At 37.9% G+C, this 22,629-nt stretch overlaps 1 protein-coding gene across 4 annotated transcripts in view; it reads left to right on the top strand.

Moving 5' to 3' along the window:
• Positions 1–22,629, top strand: part of LOC142337411 (dedicator of cytokinesis protein 11-like) — a 320,003-nt gene that overhangs the window by 173,999 nt on the left and 123,375 nt on the right. For all 4 annotated transcript variants that reach the window (XM_075386591.1, XM_075386592.1, XM_075386590.1 and 1 more), the window contains 2 exons: positions 19,586–21,367; positions 21,825–22,007. In XM_075386591.1, coding sequence (XP_075242706.1) covers positions 19,586–21,367; positions 21,825–22,007 — 1,965 coding nt within the window. The remainder of the gene's footprint in view (positions 1–19,585; positions 21,368–21,824; positions 22,008–22,629) is intronic.

Below are 22,629 nucleotides of genomic sequence, written 5' to 3'. Positions count from 1 at the left end.
ACAGGTCGATGAAAGCTAAAAACTTCTTCCAGAGTCTTAACGCAATCATTGGTAAAAAATTGTTAAATACAAACACGCCATCAATATAAGATTTAAATCGTTTGTAGTAGGATCTGTGATAAACGGATGGTAATTGAGAGTATCAAGTAAATTTGAAAGCCAGTTGCCCTTGGATAGCTGATTATTGAAATTTCCTAGAATCAATTGCGGTCGAAAAGTGCTGACTCATCGAGTGAGAGACCATTCGAAAACTTCAGTTGCGTCAGGAGCAGGTTTGGGCCGATGGTGAACATAAAGCATACGCCTTAACAAAAGGAACATTATTTTACCTGAACACACGACAAATATCTGCCTCTTAAATTACTTAATACTTGCGGAATGTAACTTCATACTAATTTTGGCACCAATTAAAGGGTTATTAGTGAACGCGATAAATTTAGTTCAAAAGTTGCGGAAGTACACTTTAGGGCGAAAAGTTGGATTTGAGTCTTTACGGAAAAAATATGAAAACACAATTAGCATTTTACTATGCCACAATGCAAACCGAAACTATCAATAAGAATTCAATTCTAAAGGTTCATATCAGCTAAAAGAAGAAAAACTTGATATGTTACTCAAATTAAATGGCCTCCAGATGATTAGCTTAATTCCATTTTACATGGAAAACCCATCCATCAGTGTCTCTAAAAACAGAATATAACGGTACTTAAGGTCTATATGCAGAGGAAACAAACTGAAAGAAATAATTTCTTAACAGCATAGAATTTACTTTACAGCAAATAGGCTGATGAAGGTTAAAAACTTCTTCCAGAGCGTTAACACATACATTGGTAAAAACTGTGTTAATTACAAACACACCATCAATATAATTTAAATCGTTTGTAGTATAATCTTTGATAAACTGATGGTAATTGAGAGTATCAAATAGTTTTTAAAGCCAGTTGCCCTTGGATAGCTGATTATTGAAATTTACTACAATCAATTGCGGTCAAAGTGCGCACTCATCGAGTAAGAGACCATTCCTAAACTTCCATTGAGCCAGGAACAGGTTTTGGCCGATTGTGAACATGCAGCATACGCCTTAACAATAGAAGCATTATTCTGTTGAACCTACATCCACGACAATTATCTGCCTCTTAATTTACTCAATACATGCGGAATATTACTCTTCATACTAAGTTTAGCACCAATTAAATGGTTATTAGTGACCACGATAAATTTAGTTCAAAAGTTGCGGGAGTACACTTCAGGGCGAAAAAGCGGATATAAGTATTTACGGAAAAAATAAAAGACAATCTGCTGTAACGACTTACATACAAAAAGTAGATGTCTCTAAGTTTTCGTTCAGTTTCCACAGTTTAAAGCATTTGAGTTCCCTAATTGAATCAACAGAAAGTACATTATGGTCAATAATGAAAGATGGAATCAAGTTTGCTCATTTCAAACTTTCAAAAACTATTTTTACGTCAAGAAAAATGTTGAAAAAGTTGAGGTCATCCCTGCTTTTGAGCTTTGTACAAACGTTTATTTACAGCAATCCAGTTTCCAGCTGAATTTATTGAATACTTCGTATTCATTGGTAAAAAATTATGTTAATTACAAACGCCATCAATATAAGAATTAAATCGTTTGTGTTAGGATCTATGATAAGCGGATGGTAATTGAGAGTATCAAGTAGTTTTGGAAGCCAGTTGCCCTTGGATAGCTGATTTAATCAAATCTCCTAGAAAAAATTGCGGTCGAAAAGTGCCGACTCATCGAGTAAAAGACCATTCGATCAGTTCCGTCAGGAGCGGGTTTGGGCCGATGGTCAACATACAGCATACGCCTTAACAATAGGAACAATATTTCACCTGAACCCACGACAAATATCTGGCTCTTAAATTACTTAATGCATGCGGAATATAACTTCATACTAATTTTAGCAGCAATTAAAGGGTTATTAGTGACCACGATAAATTTAGTTCAAAAGTTGCGCAAGTACATTGCAGGGCGAAAAAGTGGATTTAAGTATTTACGGAAGAAATATCAAAACACAGTTTGCTGTAACGACTGCCATACAAAAAGTAGATGTCGCTATGTTTTCCATCAGTTTCCACAGTTTAATGCATTTGATTTTTTTACTTGAATCAACTCTATGGAATTGAAAAAACTAAAGACATAAGATAGACAAATTGACCACCAGTCCTTGAAAAGACCAGTAGATTTTCTGGGTTGGATTCGGACTGTCATTTTCGCACTACTCAGATGCAAAAGCGGATAAGAAATGACGTCATGACGTCAGGCGCACAGATTAAACTGCAAATCAGTAGAAGTCATTGGAATTGAATAAAATGGCCACAAGATTCATCGATGGGGACGACGAATTAAGCAAGATAAGATTTCCCAATATACATTTGAAACTTGAAAGAGCAGTAAATTTTTTTTCAACACAAAATTTTACTATGCCACATTGCAAACCAAAACTATCAATAGGAATTCAATTCTAAAGGTTCATATTAAGTACAGAACAAAAACTTGATATGTTACTCAAATTAAATAGCCTCCAGATAACTAGCTTAATGCCATTCTACATGGAAAACCCATCCATCAGTGTCTCTAAAAACAGAATATAACGGTACTTAAGGTCTATAAGCAGAGGAAACAAATTGAAAGAAATAATTTCATAACAGGATAGAATTTACTTTACAACAAATAGGCTGATGAAGGTTAAAAACTTCTTCCAGAGCGTTAACGCATACATTGGTAAAAACTGTGTTAATTACAAACACACCATCAATATAAGTTAAATAGTTTGCAGTATGATCTTTGATAAACTGATGGTAATTGAGAGTATCAAATATTTTTTAAAGCCAGTTGCCCCTGGATAGCTGATTATTGAAATCTAATTTAATTGCGGTCGAAAAGTACTGACTCATCGAGTAAGAAACAAATCGAAAACTTCAGTTGCATCAGGAGCAGGTTTGGGCCGATTGTGAGTATACAGCATACGCCTTAACAAAAATGAACATTGTTTTACCTGCATCCACGACAAGTATCTGCCTATTAAATTACTTAATACATGCGGAACATAACTATTCATACTAATTTTAGCACCAATGAAAGGGTTATTAGTGACCACGATAAATTTAGTTCAAAAGTTGCGGAAGTATACTTCAGGGCCAAAAAGTGGAAAAGTGGAATTGAGTGTTTATGGAGAAATAACAAAACACACTCTGCTGTAACGACTCCCATACAAAAAGTAGACGTCTTCATTCAATTTGCACAATTTAATGCATTTGAGTGTCTTAATTGAATCAACTCAAAGTACATTATGGTCGATTATGCAAGATGAAATCAAGTTTTCTCATTCCAAACTTTCAGAAAATATTTTTACGTCAAGAAAAATGTTGAAAATGTTGAGGTCATCCCTGCTTTTGAGCTTTGGATAAACGTTTATTTACAGCAATCCAGTTTCCAGCTGAATTTATTGAATACTTCGTAGTCATTGGTAAAAAATTATGTTAATTACAAACGCCATCAATATAAGAATTAAATCGTTTGTATTAGGATCTATGATAAGCGGATGGTTATTGAGAGTATCAAATAGTTTTGGAAGCCAGTTGCCCTTGGATAGCTGATTTAATGAAATCTCCTAGAAAAAATTGCGGTCGAAAAGTGCTGACTCATCGAGTAAAAGACCATTCGATCAGTTCCGTCAGGAGCGGGTTTGGGCCGATGGTCAACATACAGCATACGCCTTAACAATAGGAACAATATTTCACCTGAACCCACGACAAATATCTGCCTCTTAAATTACTTAATGCATGCGGAATATAACTTCATATTAATTTTAGCAGCAATTAAAGGGTTATTAGTGACCACGATAAATTTAGTTCAAAAGTTGCGCAAGTACATTGCAGGGCGAAAAAGTTGATTTAAGTATTTATGGAAGAAATATCAAAACACAGTTTGCTGTAACGACTGCCATACAAAAAGTAGATGTCTCTAAGTTTTCCCTCAGTTTCCACAGTTTAATGCATTTAATTTTTTTACTTGAATCAACTCTATGGAATTGAAAAAACTAAAGACATAAGATAGACAAATTGACCACCAGTCCTTGAAAAGACCAGTAGATTTTCTGGGTTGGATTCGGACTGTCATTTTTATGAGAAACACACGCTCTATAAGGAAAAAGCTTCGAAATTAGTATTTCAAATAAAAAACTCAAGACTCTAATACTCAGCAATCAGGGCATGTACTTTTCGCACTACTCAGATGCAAAAGCTGATAAGAAATGACGTCAGGCACACAGATTAAACTGCGAATCAGTAGAAGTCATTGGAAATGAATAAAATGGCCACAAGATTCATCGATTGGGACGACGAATTAAGCAACATAAGATTTCCCAATATACATTTGAAACTTGAGCAGTAAATTTTTTTTTTCAACACAAAATTTTACTATGCCACATTGCATACCGAAACTATGAATAGGAATTCAATTCTTCTAAAGGTTCATATTAGCTACAGAACAAAAACTTGATATGTTACTCAAATTAAATAGCCTCCAGATAACTAGCTTAATGACATTCTACATGGAAAACCCATCCATCAGTGTCTCTAAAAACAGAATATAACGGTACTTAAGGTCTATAAGCAGAGGAAACAAATTGAAAGAAATAATTTCATAACAGGATGGAATTTGCTTTACAGCAAATAGGTTGATGAAGGTTAAATACTTCTTCCAGGGCGTTAACGAAAACATTGGTGAAAATTGTGTTAATTACAAATACGCCATCATTATATGTCAAATCGTTTGTAGTATGATCTTTGATAAACTGATGGTAATTGAGAGTATCAAATAGTTTTTAAAGCCAGTTGCCCCTGGATAGCTGATTATTGAAATCTAAATTAATTGCGCTCGAAAAGTGCTGACTCATCGAGTAAGAAACAATTCGAAAACTTCAGTTACATCAGGAGCAGGTTTGGGCCGATTGTGAGTATACAGCATACGCCTTAACAAAATGAACATTGTTTTACCTGCATCCACGACAAGTATCTGCCTATTAATTTACTTAATACATGCGGAACATAACTATTCATACTATTTTTAGCACCAATGAAAGGGTTATTAGTGACCATGATAAATTTAGTTCAAAAGTTGCGGGAGTATACTTCAGGGCTAAAAGGTGGAAAAGTGGATTTGTGTGTTTACGGAGAAATAACAAAACACACTCTGCTGTAACGACTCCCATACAAAAAGTAGATGTCTTCATTCAGTTTCCACAATTTAATGCATTTGAGTGTCTTAATTGAATCAACTCAAAGTACATTATGGTCGATTATGCAAGATGAAATCAAGTTTTCTCATTCCAAACTTTCGGAAAATATTTTTACGTCAAGAAAAATGTTGAAAATGTTGAGGTCATCCCTGCTTTTGAGCTTTGGATAAAAAATAATTTTTAGCAATCCAGTTTCCAGCTGAATTTATTGAATACTTCGTAGTGGACCAAGAATCTAATCTGAGTTGGGTTGAGTACTATTCGGATTAACTTTATTTTGAATGAATGTGCCCAAATATCTGGAGCAATATCAGCGACGTGCATATTAGCTCAGTTATGTTTTCGATGTTCTCTGAAACAAGTCTAACATTCAATGGTCTTGTTCGTATCAACGAAGTTTGTAGCATTTATTTTAGTACTGCTGGTCTTTTTGTTGCGATTTTTAGTACTACCAAGTTTAATACTACCAGATTGTCAGAAAATAGCCGCGGTAGACGCATGTGACCTTCTATGGAATTGAAACAACTAAAAAAATAAGAAAGACAGATTGACCACCAGTCCTCTAATAGACCATTACTTTTATGTTTAGATTTGGAATGCATTTTTATGAGACAAATACACCCTACAGAGCCCAAATAGAGCTTTTTCACCCGAAAAGCCCCAATAGAGCTTTTTCAGAATTAATATATCATCAAAATCTGAAAGACTCTTATACTCAACAATCAGGGCATGTACTTATGGCACTACTCAATTGAAAGATATAATTTCATAACAGGATAGCAATTACTTTACAACAAATAGTTTGATGAAAGTTAAAAACTTCTTTCAGAAGGTTAACGCATACATTGGTAAATAAATTCTGTTAATTACAAACACGCCATCAATATAAGGTAAATGGTTTGTAGTAGTATCTGTGATATACGGATGGTAATTGAGAGTACAAGCAGTTTTGAAAGCCAGTTGCCCCTGGATAGCTGATTATTGAAATTTCCTATAATAAATTGCTGTCGGAAAGTGCTGACTCATCGAGTAAGAGACAATTTGAAAACTTCATTTGCATCAGGAGCAGGTTTGGGCCGATGGTGAACATAATACGCCTTAACAATATGAACATTGTTTTACCTGCAACCACAAGTATCTGCCTCTTAAATTAGTTAATACATGCGGAATATAACTCTTCATACTAATTTTAGCACCAATTAAAGGTCAATTAGTGACCATGATAAATTTAATTCAAAAACTGCGGGAGTACACTTCAGGGCGAAAAAGCGGATATAAGTATTTACGGAAAAAATAAAAGACAATCTGCTGTAACGACTGACATACAAAAAGTAGATGTCTCTTGGTTTTCATTCAGTTTCCACAGTTTAAAGCTTTTGAGTTTCCTAATTGAATCAACAGAAAGTACATTATGGTCAATAATGAAAGATGGAATTAAGTTTTCTCATTCCAAACTTTCAAAAATTATTTTTACGTCAAGATTGTGGAAAAAATTGAGGTCATCCCTGCTTTTGAGCTTTGGATAAACATTAACTTACAGAAATCCAGTTTCCAGCTGAATTTATTGAGTACTGCGTATTGGACCAAGACTATAATCTCAGTTGGGTTGAGTACTATTTGGATTAACTTTTTCGAATGACCGTGCTCAACTATCTCGAGCAATATCAGCGACTGCATATTTAGCTCAGTTATCTTTTCTGTGTTCTCTCAAACAATGTTAGCATTCAATTGTCTTGTTTTTAGCAACGAAGTTTGTAGCAATTATAATAGTACTGCTGGTCTTTTTGGACTGATTTTTACTACTACCCACTTTTCGTTTGATAGCTTTTTTCATAGCCGGAAGATTGCCAGAAAATATTCGCGATAGACGCTTGTGGCTTTCTATAGAATTGAAACAACTAATGAAATAAGAAAGACATATTGACCACCAGTCCTCTAATAGACCAGTAGAATTTTTGGGTTAGATTTGGACTGTCATTTTTATGAGACTCATACTCTTTAAGAAAAAAAGCCCTAATAGAGCTTTTTCAAAGTTAATATTTGAAATCAAATACTCAAAACCCTAATACTCAAAAATTAGGGCTTGTACGTGTGTCACTACTTAGATGCAAAAGTGGTTAAGAAATGATGTCACGCACGCAAATTGAACTGCAAATCAGTAGTCAGTGAAAATGAAGAAATAAAATGGTGGCAAGAATCATCGATGGAGATGACGAATTAAACAAGATAAGATTTCTCAAACATTTTAAGTTTGAAAGAGTGATTAATTTTATTTAAAACATTTTAGCTTCCAGAGCACTAGCTTAATAACAGTTAGCTAAATTCTTTTTTACATTTAACTATCTTCAATGTCTCCAAAAGAGAATACAACGGTACTTAAGGTCTACATGTAGAAGCAACAAAATTGAAAAAAAAAATAGTCTCATAACAGGGCAGAAATAGAAACTTTACAAGAAACAGGTCGATCAATACTAAAAGCTTCTTCCAGAGCGTTAACGCTTACATTGGTAAAAATTGTGTTAATTACAAACACGCCATCAATAAAGTTAAATCGTTTGTAGTATGACCTGGGATAAAACTAATGGTAATTGAGAGTATCAAGTGGTTTTGAAAGCCACTTGCTCCTGGATATCTGAATATCTCCTAGAATCAATTGCGGTCGAAAAGTGCTGACACATCGTGTAAGAGAATTTGAAAAGTTCAGTTGCGTCAGAAGCAGGTTTATGCCGATGGTGAACATACAGCATGCAGCATACAATGGGAGCGTTGTTTTACCTAAAGCCACGACAAATATCCGCCTCTTAATTTACTTAATGCATGCGGATACAACTCTTCATACTAATTTTAGCGCAATTTAAAGGCCTTTTAGTGACCACAATAAATTTAGTTCAAAAGTTGCGGGAGTACACTTCAGGGCGAAAAGCTGTTTTAAGTATATACGATAAAAATAGCAAGGCAAAAGCTGCTGTAACGACTGCCATACAAAGAGTAGATGTCTCTAAGTTTTCAATCAGTTTCCACAATTTAATGCATTTAACTTTTTTAACTGAGTCAACTCAAAGCACATTGTCAATTATGCAAGATGAAATCAAGTTTTCTCATTGCAATTTTTCACATAAGATTTTTATGTCAAGAAAAATGTGGAGGCCATCTCTGCTTTTACTGAATTACTGATAAACATTAACTTAGAGCAATCCAGTATCCAGCTGTATTAATTGGGTACTGCGTTGCGGACCAAAGAACTCTTGAGGAATTACTGTTCACGGTTACTGTGTTCCGAGTATAAACAACAGTTCCGCCGTGTGTTTATTTAACTCACCAGGATGATCAAAACCTTGCATAAAAAAGTCTCGTGTCTGGAAGTTTTTAGAGTCGTCAAACGCATTAAGCCACTTCTCACACAAGAAAATCATGTCGGCTTTTCTCTAAACTAAGGATGATTTTACTAAAGGGAAATTTCATCTTAGGCTCTGAAAGTTATGGTGGATAATATGGCAATGGTTTTAGACAGATTAGTTGTTTGCAGCTTGCAAGCTAATTGTCGTCAATTCCGTAACACTGCCATTTCTACTTTGACGACTGGAGCGCGCAAAACATTTTTGCTTTTAATATCACCTCTAAGACGATTCCCGTTTTTGGTTTCACGCGTTAAGGCATTGTTCGAAAGCTTAACAGGGTAGGTCAATCTCTGAAGCGGTAGCAGAATTTTCCTGGTAAATACATATTGCCTTGGCAGCGCAGAATTCGACCGGGATTTGCAACGCTATACTGACAGCGAAGAGTTTGAGCCGCGGTTTTTTGATACGAGGAATTGTTGAACAGCTTTTTTATAGCACCCAATAATTTGATACTTCCGTCGAATATCAAGATTTCTATTCTATGAGCGCCCATACTTACCAACAGACAGATTGTTGAGAAAATGCATGAAAAGCGTCCATGGAATTCCTTTTTTAAACTCGACTCTTCAATATGCACACTAGCCCATTTATAATCGAGTCCTTTTTATTTACCTTGGCATTATGACCAACCAGTAAGGGAAGCCGAAAATGCAAACCACTGGCTTCAGACGAATGTAAACTTTGCAGACGAGATAACAACAAAATCTAATGGTAAGGTTTCCCTCGCCTAGCCGACTAGAAGCTCACACCACTGTTCACTTTGTCGCTTTTTTTCAATTCATGCGTCTGGCACAAAGTGTCACTAACAGGAGATCCTTGAATTTTTTTCGACCGAGCAAAGAAATAGTCTTTTAGAGATGGTAACTGAAACAAATCGCCCACACAATGTCAGTTAAACCTCCAAAGTGTTGTTCAATGTTTTTGTTGCGTCGCAAACGCTGATTGATGACTTCAATAACTTCCAACTAAAGACACTTCAATAGTGTTATGGCGCAGTCTTGATTCAGTTTTAGAGCTCATTGCCAAGGCACGCTCAAAGTCAGGCGAAAGAGCAAGGAGGCTATGCAAAGTAACACAACAAACATTTCAAGCAGCGACCGCTGTGAAAGTTGCCATACAGAGAGTTGATTTCTCTGAACCGTCTAAGCGGAATCCGATACAGTAGCTAGATAAGAAGCTTCTTACCTGGACCGGCACCCCCTGATAGAAAAGAAAATTTCGCTCAAGCCTTTTGGTAATTAAGCGTTGAGCTCTTCTGAATTTAATCATTTATCAGGGCATCTTTTACGAATAGCATTACATACAGGTGCAGCGAACCTGGATACTGCGCGTCAATGCAACCCAAAATAGTATGTTGCTTTCCGAATTGGACGGTGAATGTTCTGAAGATTATTACAAAGAAACCAAGCAACCTTCTGATTGAAAAACCGAAAAATGGCTACAGGGTCGTTATGAGTTAAGCGCTTTTCATCAGATGAGTTTAGGAACTCACTGTCAGACAATTTTTCCCAAGGTAAATTGGTGGGTACAGAATTCGGAACAAGTCGGGCTATTGGGCTTCAGGCATTGAAAAAGCTTGAAAAATGTAGCCTTACCAAGTTGGTGAACTCAGGCAAAACAATTTTGTCTCAAATTTGCAAAGTATGGCTGCGACAGTCCCTGTAATTTCAAAAACTCATAGCCCCTATTGTTTTAAACAAAAGTGAAAATTCCCCATATTTGATTTCACCTCAACATGCAGGCTTTCCTGAACATTTCTAATAGCAACACCTGTTGACTCTGTATCTTCTTAATTTTAAAGAAGATGTTTTCCGTATGACGTGCAAACATTCTATTCCGGTGACGCATTTCAGTAAGACAGTGGTCTCCATAAGTTAGAGGGATATTGAGTGGAGAGAAACGGGGTTCAATTCCAAATAAAGACGGGTACGAAAGCTCTTCAAATTTCTCGTCAATATACATTGCCAAAGGACTGCCAAATTGAAGGAATTTTTTATTTCAGGTTTTGAAAACTGCTTCATTAGAAGCGTATGTGTTCAGCAATTCTAACTGAACCTCTTCATCTAAGCTGATTTATATCAAATTCAACACCACCCACCCTTCACAGGGGTCAGATCTAAACGAAATACCAAGTCTCTTGGTCAATAAATGCCAATGAGAAGCAAATGAAAGCCTATTGCTAACAAATTCAGCACCACATGTCCTTCATTGGGGTCAGATCTGACCACAGTACAGTTTCTAAATCATTTAAATCTGTCAAGAAGCAATTGAAGGCTGATTTATACGAATTTTCTCTGCACCCGCCCTTCATGGGGGTCAGACCTGACCAAAGTACCCAGTTGCTGAGTCATTAAAGGCTACTGAGACGCAAGGCAGAGCTGATTTTTACAAAAAATAGCATCACCCAACCCAACCTTAACTGCGTTCGGATCAGACCAAAACAGAGTTACTAAGTCATTAAAGGCTACTGAGAAGAAACTCAAAGCTGATTTTTACCAGATTCATCATCTCCCATCATGCATTGGAGTCGGATCTGACCAAAACACTCAGTTTCGAAGTCAGTTAATGCCATTGAGACAATTGAAAGCTGATGTTTACTAGAATTTGGCATCACGTACCGTTCACTGGGGTCAGATCTGACCACAGTAAAAAGCTTTTGAGTCTTTTAGGGCTGTCAAGAAGCAATTGAAAGCTGATTTATACCAGTTTTGTCAGCACTCGCTTTTCACGGGGGTCCGATCTGACCAATTTAGTGAGTTTCTGAGGCATTATGGGCTACTGAAACGCAAACCAGAGCTGATTTTTTTAAAAAAAATAATCAGCATCTGTCACCATCTCCCAGATCTGACTTCAGTGGAGAGTTTCTTAATTATTTAAGGCTAACGAGACGCAATTGAGCAGCTGATTTATACCAGTTTGAGATTGATTTTTATCAAATTTACCACAACCCACCCTTCACCGGTGTCAGATCTGACAAAAATAGCAAGTCTCTGAGTATTTAAAGGCCAATGAGAAGCAAATGAAAGCCCATTCCTACCAAATTCAGCATCATATGCCCTTCACTGTGGTCAGATCTGACCTCAGCAGAGAATTTCTAAGTCATTTAGGGCTATAAAGATGCAATTGACAGCTGATTTATACGAATGTTCTCAGCCATCGCCCTTGACTCGTATCCGATCTCGCCGAAGTAACGAGTTTCTGAGTCATTAAAGGCTACTGAGACGCAAACCAGATCTGATTTTTACCAAAATCAGCATCGCCCTCTTTTCACCGGGATCGGGTCAGACCAAAGTACACAGTTTCTAAGTCATATATAACGAATTGAGGCAATTGAAAGTTGATTTTTTTTACCGATGTCGGCGTGATCCACCTTTCAAAGGGGTCGGATCTAACCAAAGTACCAAGCTTTGAGTCAGTTAATGCTATTGAGGCAATTGAAAGCCTATTTTTACAAAATTTGGTATCACCCGCTCTTCAACGGGCTCGGAACTGATCAAATACAGAGTTCTTAAATACTTTAATGCTATTGAGGAATTGAAAGGTGATTTTTATCAAATTCGGCGTCAACCACACTTACCAGGATCAGAGCCAAACCAAATAGAGATCTTCTACGTCATTAAAGGCTACTAAGACGCAACTCAGCATCTCCCGTCATCCAGCGCGGTCAGATCTGACCAAAGGACACAATTTCAAAGTCAGTTAATGCTATTGAGAGACAATTGAAAGCTGATTTTTACCAAATGCAGCATCACACACCGTTCACTGGGGTCGGATCTGATGAAATCAGATGAAAAGTATTTCAATGTTTATGAGAGGCTGTTGCAAGTTTAGTTTTACAAAATTTGGCATCACTCGTTCTTCAATGGACTCAGATGTGACCAAGATACAGTTCTTTATTCATTTAATGGCATTGAGAAGCAATTGAAAGGTGATCTTTGTCAAATCGGCTGGGTCTGACCAAAGGACACGGTTACAAAGTCAGTTAATGCTATTGAGACAATTGAAAGCTGATTTTTGCCAAATTTGGCATCACGCATCGTAAACCTGGGTCAGATCTGACCACAGTAAAAGGTTTCTAGGTCTTTTAGGGCTGTCAAGAATCAATTGAAAGCTGATTTATACTAATTTTGTGGGCCCTCGCTTTTCGCAGGTGTCCGATTTGACCAACGTACCGAGTCATTAAAGGCTACTGAGAAGCAAACCAAGGCTGATTTAATCAGCATCAGCCACCATCTCCCAGATCTGACCTCAGTTGAGAGTTTATAAATCTTTTAAGGCTAACGAGACGCAATTGAACAGCTGATATATACCAATTGCAGATTAATTTTTAATAAATTCAGCACCAGTACCCTTTCGATATCAGATCTGACCAAAATACCAAGTCTCTGAGTATTTAAAGGCCAATGAGAAGCAAATGAAAGCCGAATGCTAACAAATTCAGCATCACATGCCCTTAACCGGGGTCAGATCTGACCTCAGCAGAGAATTTCTAAGCCATTTAGGGCTATAAGGATGCAATTGAAAGCTGATTTATACGAGTCTTCCCAGCCATCGCTCTTGAACCTTACCCGATCTCACCGAAGTACCGAGTTTCTGAGTCATTAAAGGCTACTGAGACCGACGCAAACCAGAATTGATTTTTACAACAATCAGCATCACTCATCTTTCACCGGGATCGGATCAGACCAACGTACACAGTTTCTAAGTCACATATAGCGAATTGAGCTAATTGAAAGTTGATTTGTTTTTACCAATGGTGGCGTGATCTACCTTTCAACGGGGTCGGATCTAACCAAAGTCCAAGCCTTAAGTCATTTAATGCTGTTGAGGCAATTGAAAGCCTATTTTTACAAATTTTGGTAACGCCCGCTGTTCAACGGGCTCCAATCTGATCAAATACAGAATTCTTGAATCCTTTAATGCTATTGAGAAGGAATTGAAAGGTAATTTTTTTTATCAAACTCGACGTCAACCACACTTGGGATCAGATCCGACCCGAATAGAGGTCTTCTACGTCATTAAAGGCTACTGAGAAGCAACTCAGCATCTCCCATCATTCATCCAGATCGGTTCTGACAAGAGTACTGAGTTTCGAAGTCAGTTAATGCTATTGAGAGACAATTGAAAGTCGATTTTTACCCAATGCAGCATCACACACCGTTCACCGAGGTCGGATCTGATGAAATCAGATGAAAAGTATTTTAATGTTTTTGGGAGGAAGTTGCAAGTTTAATTTTACAAAATTTGGCATCACCCGTTCTTCAAGGGACTCAGATGTGACCAAAATACAGTTCTTTATTCATTTAATGGCATTGAAAGGTGATCTTTGTCAGATCTGACGGATCGGCCGGATCTGACCAAGGGACACGGTTACAAAGTCAGATAATGCTATTGAGACAATTAAATGCTGATTTTGTACAAAATTTGGCATCAGGCACCGTTCACTGGGGTCAGATCTGACCACAGTAAAAGGTTTCCAAGTCTTTTAGGGCTATGAAAAAGCAACTGAAAGCTGTTTTATACTAGTGTTCTCTGCCGTCGCCCTTCAACCGTATGTGATCTCACCGAAGCACCGAGTTTCTGAGTCATCAAAGGCTACTGACACACAAACTACAGCTAACTTTTACAAAAAAACAGCATCACCCACCTTTCACCGGGATCATATCAGACCAATGTACAGTTTCTAAGTCATATATAACAAACTGAGGCAATTGAAAGTTGATTTGTTTTACCAATGTCGGCGTGATCCACCTTTCAAAGGGATCGGATCTAACCAAAGTACCAAGCTTTAAGTCATTTAATGCTATTGAGGCAATTCAAAGCCTATTTTTACAGAATTCGGTATCACCCGCTCTTCAACGGGCTCGGATCTGATCAAATACAGAGTTCTTAAATACTTTAATGCTATTGAGGAATTGAAAGGTGATTTTTATCAAATTCGGCGTCAACCACACTTATCAGGATCAGAGCCAAACCAAATAGAGATCTTCTACGTCATTAAAGGCTACTAAGACGCAACTCAGCATCTCCCGTCATCCAGCGCGGTCAGATCTGACCAAAGGACACAATTTCAAAGTCAGTTAATGCTATTGAGAGACAATTGAAAGCTGATTTTTACCAAATGCAGCATCACCCACCTTTCACCGGGATGGGATCAGATCAATGTACAGTTTCCAAGTCATATAAAACGAACTGAGGCAATTGAAAGTTGATTTGTTTTACCAATGTCGTCGTGATCCACCTTTCAACGGGGTCGGACCTGACCAAAGTACCAAGCTTTAAGTCATTTAATGCTATTGAGGCAATTCAAAGCCTATTTTTACAGAATTCGGTATCACCCGCTCTTCAACGGGCTCGTATCTGATCAAATACAGAGTTCTTAAATCCTTTAATGCTATTGAGGAATTGAAAGGTGATTTTTTAAATCAAATTCGGCGTCAACGTCAATTATGAAGATCAGATCCGACCCAAATACAGGCCTTCTACGTCATTAAAGGCTACTGAGACGCAAACCAGAGCTGATTTTACAAGAATCAGCATCAGCCACCATCTCCCTGATCTGACCTTAGTGGAGAGTTTATAAATCGTTTAAGGCTAACGAGACACAATTGAACAGCTGATTAATAGCAATTTGAGATTCATTTTTTTTTTACAAATTTAGCACCAACTACCCTTCCGGTGTCAGATCTGACCAAAATTCCAAGTCTACGAGTATTTAAAGGCCAATGAGACGCAAATGAAAGCCGATCCCTACCAAATTCAGCATCATATGCCCTTAACTGTGGTCAGATCTGACCTCAACAGAGAATTTCTAAGTCATTTAGGGCTATAAAGATTCAATTGAAAGCTGATGTATACGAGTGTTCTCAGCCATCGCCTTTCACCAGTATCCGATCTCATCGAAGCACCGAGTTTCTGAGTCATTAAAGGCTACTGACACGCAAACCAGAGCTAATTTTTACAAAAATCAGCATCACCCATCTTTCACCGAGATGGGATCAGACCAATGTACAGTTTCTAAGTCATATAACGAACTAAGGCAATTTAAAGTTGATTTGTTTTACCAATGTCGTCGTGATCCACCTTTCAACGGGGTCGGACCTGACCAAAGTACCAAGCTTTAAGTCATTTAATGCTATTGAGGCAATTGAAAGCCTATTTTTACAAAATTTGGCATCACCCGCTCTTCTGATCAAATTTGGCTCAGATCTGATCAAATACAGAGTTAAGTCCTTTAATGCTATTGAAGGAATTGAAAGGTTATTTTTTTATCAAAATAGGCGTCAACCTCACTTAATAGGATCAGATCTGACCAAATAGAGGTCTTGTACGACATTGAAGGCTACTGAGAAGCAATTCAGCATCTCCCATCATTCATCGTGGTTGGATATGACCAAAGGACACAGTTTCAAAGTCAGTTAATGCTATTGAAACAATTGAAAGCTGATTTTTACCAAATTTGACATTACACACCGTTCACCGGGGTCAGATCTGACCACAGTAAAAAGTTTCTGAGTCTTTTAGGGCTGTCAAGAATCAATTGAAAGCTGATTTATACCAATTTTGTCGGCCTCGCTTTTAACGGGGGTCCGATCTGACCAATGTACCGAGGTTCTGAGTCATTAAAGGCTACTGAGACGCAAACCAGAGCTGATTTTTTTTAGAAGAATCAGCATCAGCCACCATCTCCCTGATCTGACATCAGTGGAGAGTTTATATATCATTTAAGGCTAACTAGACTCAATTGAACATATGATTTATAGAATTTTGAGATTATTTTTTTTTTTACAAATTTAACACCAGTACCCTTCCGGTGTCTGATCTGACTAAAATACTAAGTTTACGAGTATTTAAAGGCCAATGAGAAGCAAATGAAAGCCGATTCCTACCAAATTCAGCATTATTTGCCCTTCACTTTGGTCAGATCTTACCTCAACAGAGAATTTCTAAGTCATTTAGGGCTATAAAGATGCAATTTAAAGCTGATGTATACGATTGTTCTCAGCCATCGCCCTTCACCCGTATCCGATATCACCGAAGCACCGAGTTTTTCTCTTCATTAAAGGCTACTGACACGCAAAACAGAGCTAATTTTTACAAAAATTAGCATCACCCACCTTTCACCGGGATGGGATCAGATCAATGTACAGTTTCCAAGTCATATATAACGAACTGAGGCAATTGAAAGTTGATTTGTTTTACCAATGTCGGCGTGATCCACCTTTCAACGGGGTCGGATCTGACCAAAGTACGAAGTTTTAAATCATTTAATACTATTGAGGCAATTGAAAGCCTTTTTTTTTACAATTTGGCATCACCCGCTCTTCGAGGGGCTCAGATCAGATCAAATACAGAGTTCTTAAGTCCTTTAATGCTATTGAAGGAATTGAAAGGTGATTTTTTTTTATCAATTTCGGCGTCAACCAAACTTATCAGGATCAGATCCGACCCAAATAGAAGTCTTCTACGTCATTAAAGGCTACTGAGAAGCATCTCCCATCATTTTTTGGGGTCGGATCTGACGAGAGTTTAGAGTTTCGAAGTCAGTTAATGCTATTGAGAGACGATTGAAAGCTTGTTTTTACCACATGCAGCATCACACACCGTTCACCGGGGTCGGATCTGATGAAATTAGATGAAAAGTATTTTAATGTTTTTGAGAGGTAGTTGCAAGATAGTTTTACAAAATTTGGCATCACCTGTTCTTCATGGGACTCAGATGTGACCAAAATACAGTTCTTTATTCATTTAATGAAATTAAGAAGCAATTGAAAGGTGATTTTTATCAAATTCGGCATTAATCACCCTTCAGCATAATCAAGGCTGACCCAAGTAGAGAGTTTCTAAGTCAATAATGGCTACTTAGAAGTTACTCAAAGCTGATTTTTTATATCAAATTCAGCATCAACATTCATTCATCGGGGTGGGGTCTGAAGAAAGTACACTGTTTCGAAAGTTGTCCGTTAATGCTATTGAGAGACAATTGAAGTCTGATTTTTACCAAATTCGGCATCAAACCGTTCACCGGGGTCAGATCTGACCACAGTAGAAAATTTCTCAGTCGTTTAAGGCTTATGAAGAAGCAGTCGTTTAAGGCTTATGAAGAAGCAATTGAAGCAATTTTTTGCCAATTTTACCCTCGCCACTCACTGGAGTCAGATCTGACAAAAATATATTTTCCAAGTCTAAATGCTATTTAGAGTCAATTGAAAGCTGATTGAAGCAGTCGAATGCTGGTTTATACAATTTTGTCAGATCGCGCCCTTCAACTGGGTCAGATTTGTCCACAATACAGATTTTATAAGTCATTTAATGCTATGAGAGTCAGGAAAAGCTTGTTTTTACCTAATACGGCATCACCCACCAATCAGCGGTGTCATGTCTGACGAGGTACAGAGTTTAGAAATGAATAAAGAACACTGAGAAGCAACTAGCTGGTTTTTAAGGAATTCAGCGCCACTCGCCCTTCACTGGTGTCAAATCGACCAGTATACCAAGTTTCTGAGTCATTAAAGGCCAGTGAGAAGCAAATGAAAGGTGATTCATATTAAATTTGGCACCGCCCACAATTCACCGGGGTCAGATCTGACTAAAGTAGAGAGCTCCCAAGTTATGTAAGGATATGGTTGATTAATTCGCGGGAGCATTTCAAAATTGTCTGATACGAAAAACAAGCAGCTTCAGATTACAAAATTCATTTGACCAGAGTTTAGATTTTAAAATGAAATTCAGCAAAAGTGCGGGAAGTGAGTGAAAGAACGGCGACGGTAAAACTACCTCGGCATGTAACTGTAAAAAGTCTTAAAACCTATAGTGGCTGTCTGAAGACTAGCCTATGCGCTTAAAGTTCTATCAGTAATTTTTTGACGCAGTAATTTAAACTGAACATAGTTTAGTATCTGCGTATAATGATAATGCAACTGCAATGAACGTTTGAAAGTTCTTCCATCCGAAGAATCACTCTCGTATGTAAATTCTTTGACTTCCTTGTTTTTGGGGACTCCAATGTGTCCCGTCTACGGTCATATGCACATGGTGCATTATGACCGACAGTCCCAAGTAACAAAAGGAAGCATCTTTGCTTTCAGCTTTTGAGCGAAGCAAATGATTACCTTGAGGGATTGATTCATTGGTTATGGAATAGCACGCACCTGCTGACCTCAAATGAGGAAGAATTCTGGTTGTCCAGACCTCAGCTTTGCTCCTGTCCCTACAGACATTGGCAAATCTTCCATTTCGTATGCGATTTGCCGTGGGGAGCCAACATGGCGCATTTGCATCTCTCCGTCATTATTTCGTTTTGGATTATCGGTGTCATTGCCACCAATCATAAATATAACCCGATCATAGCTTTTGACTACATCCAGAACATGATGCACATCCAATGTTCTGGCTCCCTTGATTGCAAAAATATCCACAGGCAAATCTTGACGCTCGAATGAATAGAGAATGGAGTATGATATAATTAGCGTCTGGTTGTGCATGTTTCATTCTTTTTCCTAACTAAGAAATGGTTAACGACTGGAACTTTTGACTTTCGTTTTTGAACATTGACTTCTGTTTTAGAACGTTGACTTTTGTTTTCGAACATCCCCCTATTTGAACTACAGCCCCCTCCCCTCAATTCACACATACCCCCTCATTTTTTAAAAACAATGTATAGTTCAATTCTGTAGGCTGTTGATTTCTTTGTTTTTTTCTTTTTGATTTTTCGTCTGACCCATTTGACTTTTCGTCCTAAAAAACCGGATTAACAGGTAGCGCCCAACGGGCCTTAAGTGCTCCTAGAGCCTTTCAGCTCACTAGTCTTCAAGTATGCGATTCACAGAATCTGGTATATAATTGAAATATTGTAGTGAAATTTGCTGTCCTTTACATTCAGTCCCACAGAGTTGAATGTGTGTAAAAACTTTGTCCTGTTTAGATGGAACCTTTCTTCACTTCCATCAGTCTTTATGACGTCACAAACGGAGTGAAACTGTCAGAGGACGTGTGGTTAGACGGTAACCCAGGACCAGTCTGGAAAATGGTCAAACACGACATCGATTCCCTTTTGACCTCTAACATGACCCAGAGTTTAACATCAATCCCTGCTCAGAGTATCAACGATAGGAATCCCATATATAACGTGCATGGTTCCAGGCAGAATGTTGTTGACAACCCCCTTGTCAATAATCTGAAAGAGGTGGTCTTCTCAATACCTGATGAAATTCCGCTAGACAATTTGTTCATTTACGTTAGAGTAGAAAAAGTGTTACAAGGTGCAATATCTTCCTCGTTTGAAGTTTACGGGAAGACTGGAATTGACCAAGAGCATAAAATTGTCCAGAAATACATAAAACAGTTGCATATGTTTTGCCAGAAATTTGGTTCAAGGTTTAGAACCCCGTTTTGCTGGGCTGCTGTACCAGTACCAACTGTGCTCTCAAGCAATTTCGCTGATGAAGCTAAAGGTGTTCACAGAGTAACGTCTCCATTGGTTAAAATTGACCAATCAAAATTGAACTCGGAATGTTTGAAACGGAACATTGTCGATGCAAAGGCTTACTTGGACAGGCCTGAAAAGTTTTCGAATCGGTTTGGAGTGTTGCCTGACGCTAATATTGTATTTACCTTTCAAAATATGAGCGACGTGAAGAGCGGAAAAATTGACATTGTAAATCCGTTTCTACTTCAGAAAACTGGAATGCCAGAATCGGATAATTCAAAAGACTCGACAAAACGTGTAGCCAAAGAAGCTTACTTATTTCGTACCTTTTCTTATTGGACAGAAAATCCCTACACTGAATATGTTAATGCAATGTTCATTAATCAAATTCGATTAAAATTCGATTCACAAAAAGTATTTGCTAAGGCCCGTAACATAGCTTGCAATGTTAGATTTTTTGGTGATGATTCTTGTCAAAGCCCGCCTTTAACGTGCATTTACAGCCCTGTTCTAGGGCAAAATATTAGCTTTACAGACCAGTATATGACCGCTATTAGTCACCACAATACGAACCCTGATTTCCAGGATGAAATCAAAATCGAACTTCCTGCTGAATTAACCCCAAAACATCACGTCTTGTTCACATTTTATCACATTAGTTGTGACCAAGTTTCGAAGTTGACAACAAGCAGTGCTACTGTGGGTAAAAAGTCTGGATCGGGTATTGCATCGCTGGAAAGCAATGTTGGATACGCCTGGATTACTGTTGGAACTATCTTGGAAAAGGCGAGTTTCCGTGATTCGAGCGGAACTTTGGAGTTCAGCACTTCCGTTCCAGTTGCAGCGTCGGTTGCTCCTGGATATCTAAGTATGGACAATGAAGATCCAAGCTCTTTAGTTCAGTCAGAAGTTAATTTACACTCTGGGCAAAAACTCGATAGAATAAAGTTTCTGGATGGTGGGAAAAATCTGTTCAGTTTTGCTTGTAAAATTAAAAGTACAGTTTTACCGCATTCGAAATTTCTGAAGAATTTGTTTGAACACTCGACGAAAACTGTTGACATCGAAACGAGTTCAACAAACAGTTGTTTGTCTGAAAGTGCGAGTCAGTCGAAATCGGAAGAGGGGGGTGATGACTCACCGTCCAGAGAAAGCATGGCTAGTGCTGCGACTGTAATTGCAGCCGGAACTGGAGTTTCTGGATCGGAGGTGGTGACGTCTCCAACGGTTACGCATGAGAAGGTTGTCAAAGGAGCGGATGTGCTGCAACACATTAAGGTGAGGCATAGAAATTTTTTTGTGTTTTTTGGAAAACATCAAAATTTTAATTTGCTTTGAAACGTTGCTTTGAATGACTGCTGTAAATTACATAGCCCATTTTTTGGTAATCAAAATAACGGCTAGTGTTCTCCCACTTTAATCAGGAAACTTGTCCCCGCCATAGTAAAGTTTTCTTAAAACCTATTGTAACTCAGAACCTTTCCATAACGGAAAATCCGCAAAATAGTCTCACCATTGTGTAATTACGGTAATCTTCGATCCATAGGTTCTATACCCGACAAGGGGGAAGGGGGGCTGAAATGGGATAGAACAGAACTATCTAGGATTGCAGGATTTAGCAGTGAATAATCTCTCAATAGCGACTGATTGAGAATCTTTTCTTTGAGTCCATCGAAGTATAATATAAGGCTTGTCGAACATTGACTGGTCATGTATTTGCAGAATTATTTTCTAGGCCGCGCATGCAGTTGATGAGAATGAGCTGGTTGCTTACCTGCCAGTTATTTTGAACAAACTGTTGCACTTGATAACTAGGACAAACTCGGATGTCCAGATCAACATCATGCGGTTCCTGGTCCACATTGCAACCACTTTGGAGAGGATAGGCAGAATCCAGTTGCTCACTCAGTACACCAGAGTTAGTTTAAAAAGGGTGGCTCGTTTTGTGACCCCTCCCGAGCTTAGTTTTTAGCGGGTGCTTATTTGCAACCCCCAGGACAACATGAAATTGTTATACTTGAATATTTTGTCGAATAATGTCGAAGAAAAGATCGAATAATGTCGTACCTTATTAATAGCCACTGTCTGCATCCCAACGGCTATTCTTTAGACCCTCTCCTTTTTTGCAATCCAAAGTATCTGAAAAGAGTAATTTTTTGGTCTGTCTTTTTAACTGTTTTTGAGACTGCAGATCTACGAAGCTATTGCGGCTATTTTCTGGCAATCTGCCAGCTATGTTGTTTATTTGCGCCAAGGAGCAGAGAGCTAAGAGAAGCAGCAAACAGTTAAACAGATTCTTAATTAACATATAGCATCTCAGCTCTTAATAGAAAGAAGTTTTTTTCTGTTTCTCTTACTATCTGTTTGAGACTGCAGATCAGCGAAGCTATTGCGGTTCTTTGCTAGCAATCTGCCCTATCTTATAACTTTGACACTATTTGTTATAAAATAATAGTGATTACTTGAATTTTGCCCTTTTTTTATTTTTTGTTGTCTTATCACTTACAATCATTAAAAACAGGTCTTTGGTTGCCAATTAG

Source organism: Convolutriloba macropyga, chromosome 4 (assembly GCF_964194025.1).
Source record: "Convolutriloba macropyga chromosome 4, txConMacr16.3, whole genome shotgun sequence".
Taxonomy (NCBI): domain Eukaryota; kingdom Metazoa; phylum Xenacoelomorpha; order Acoela; family Convolutidae; genus Convolutriloba; species Convolutriloba macropyga.
This window is presented reverse-complemented; position numbering and strand designations above follow the sequence as displayed.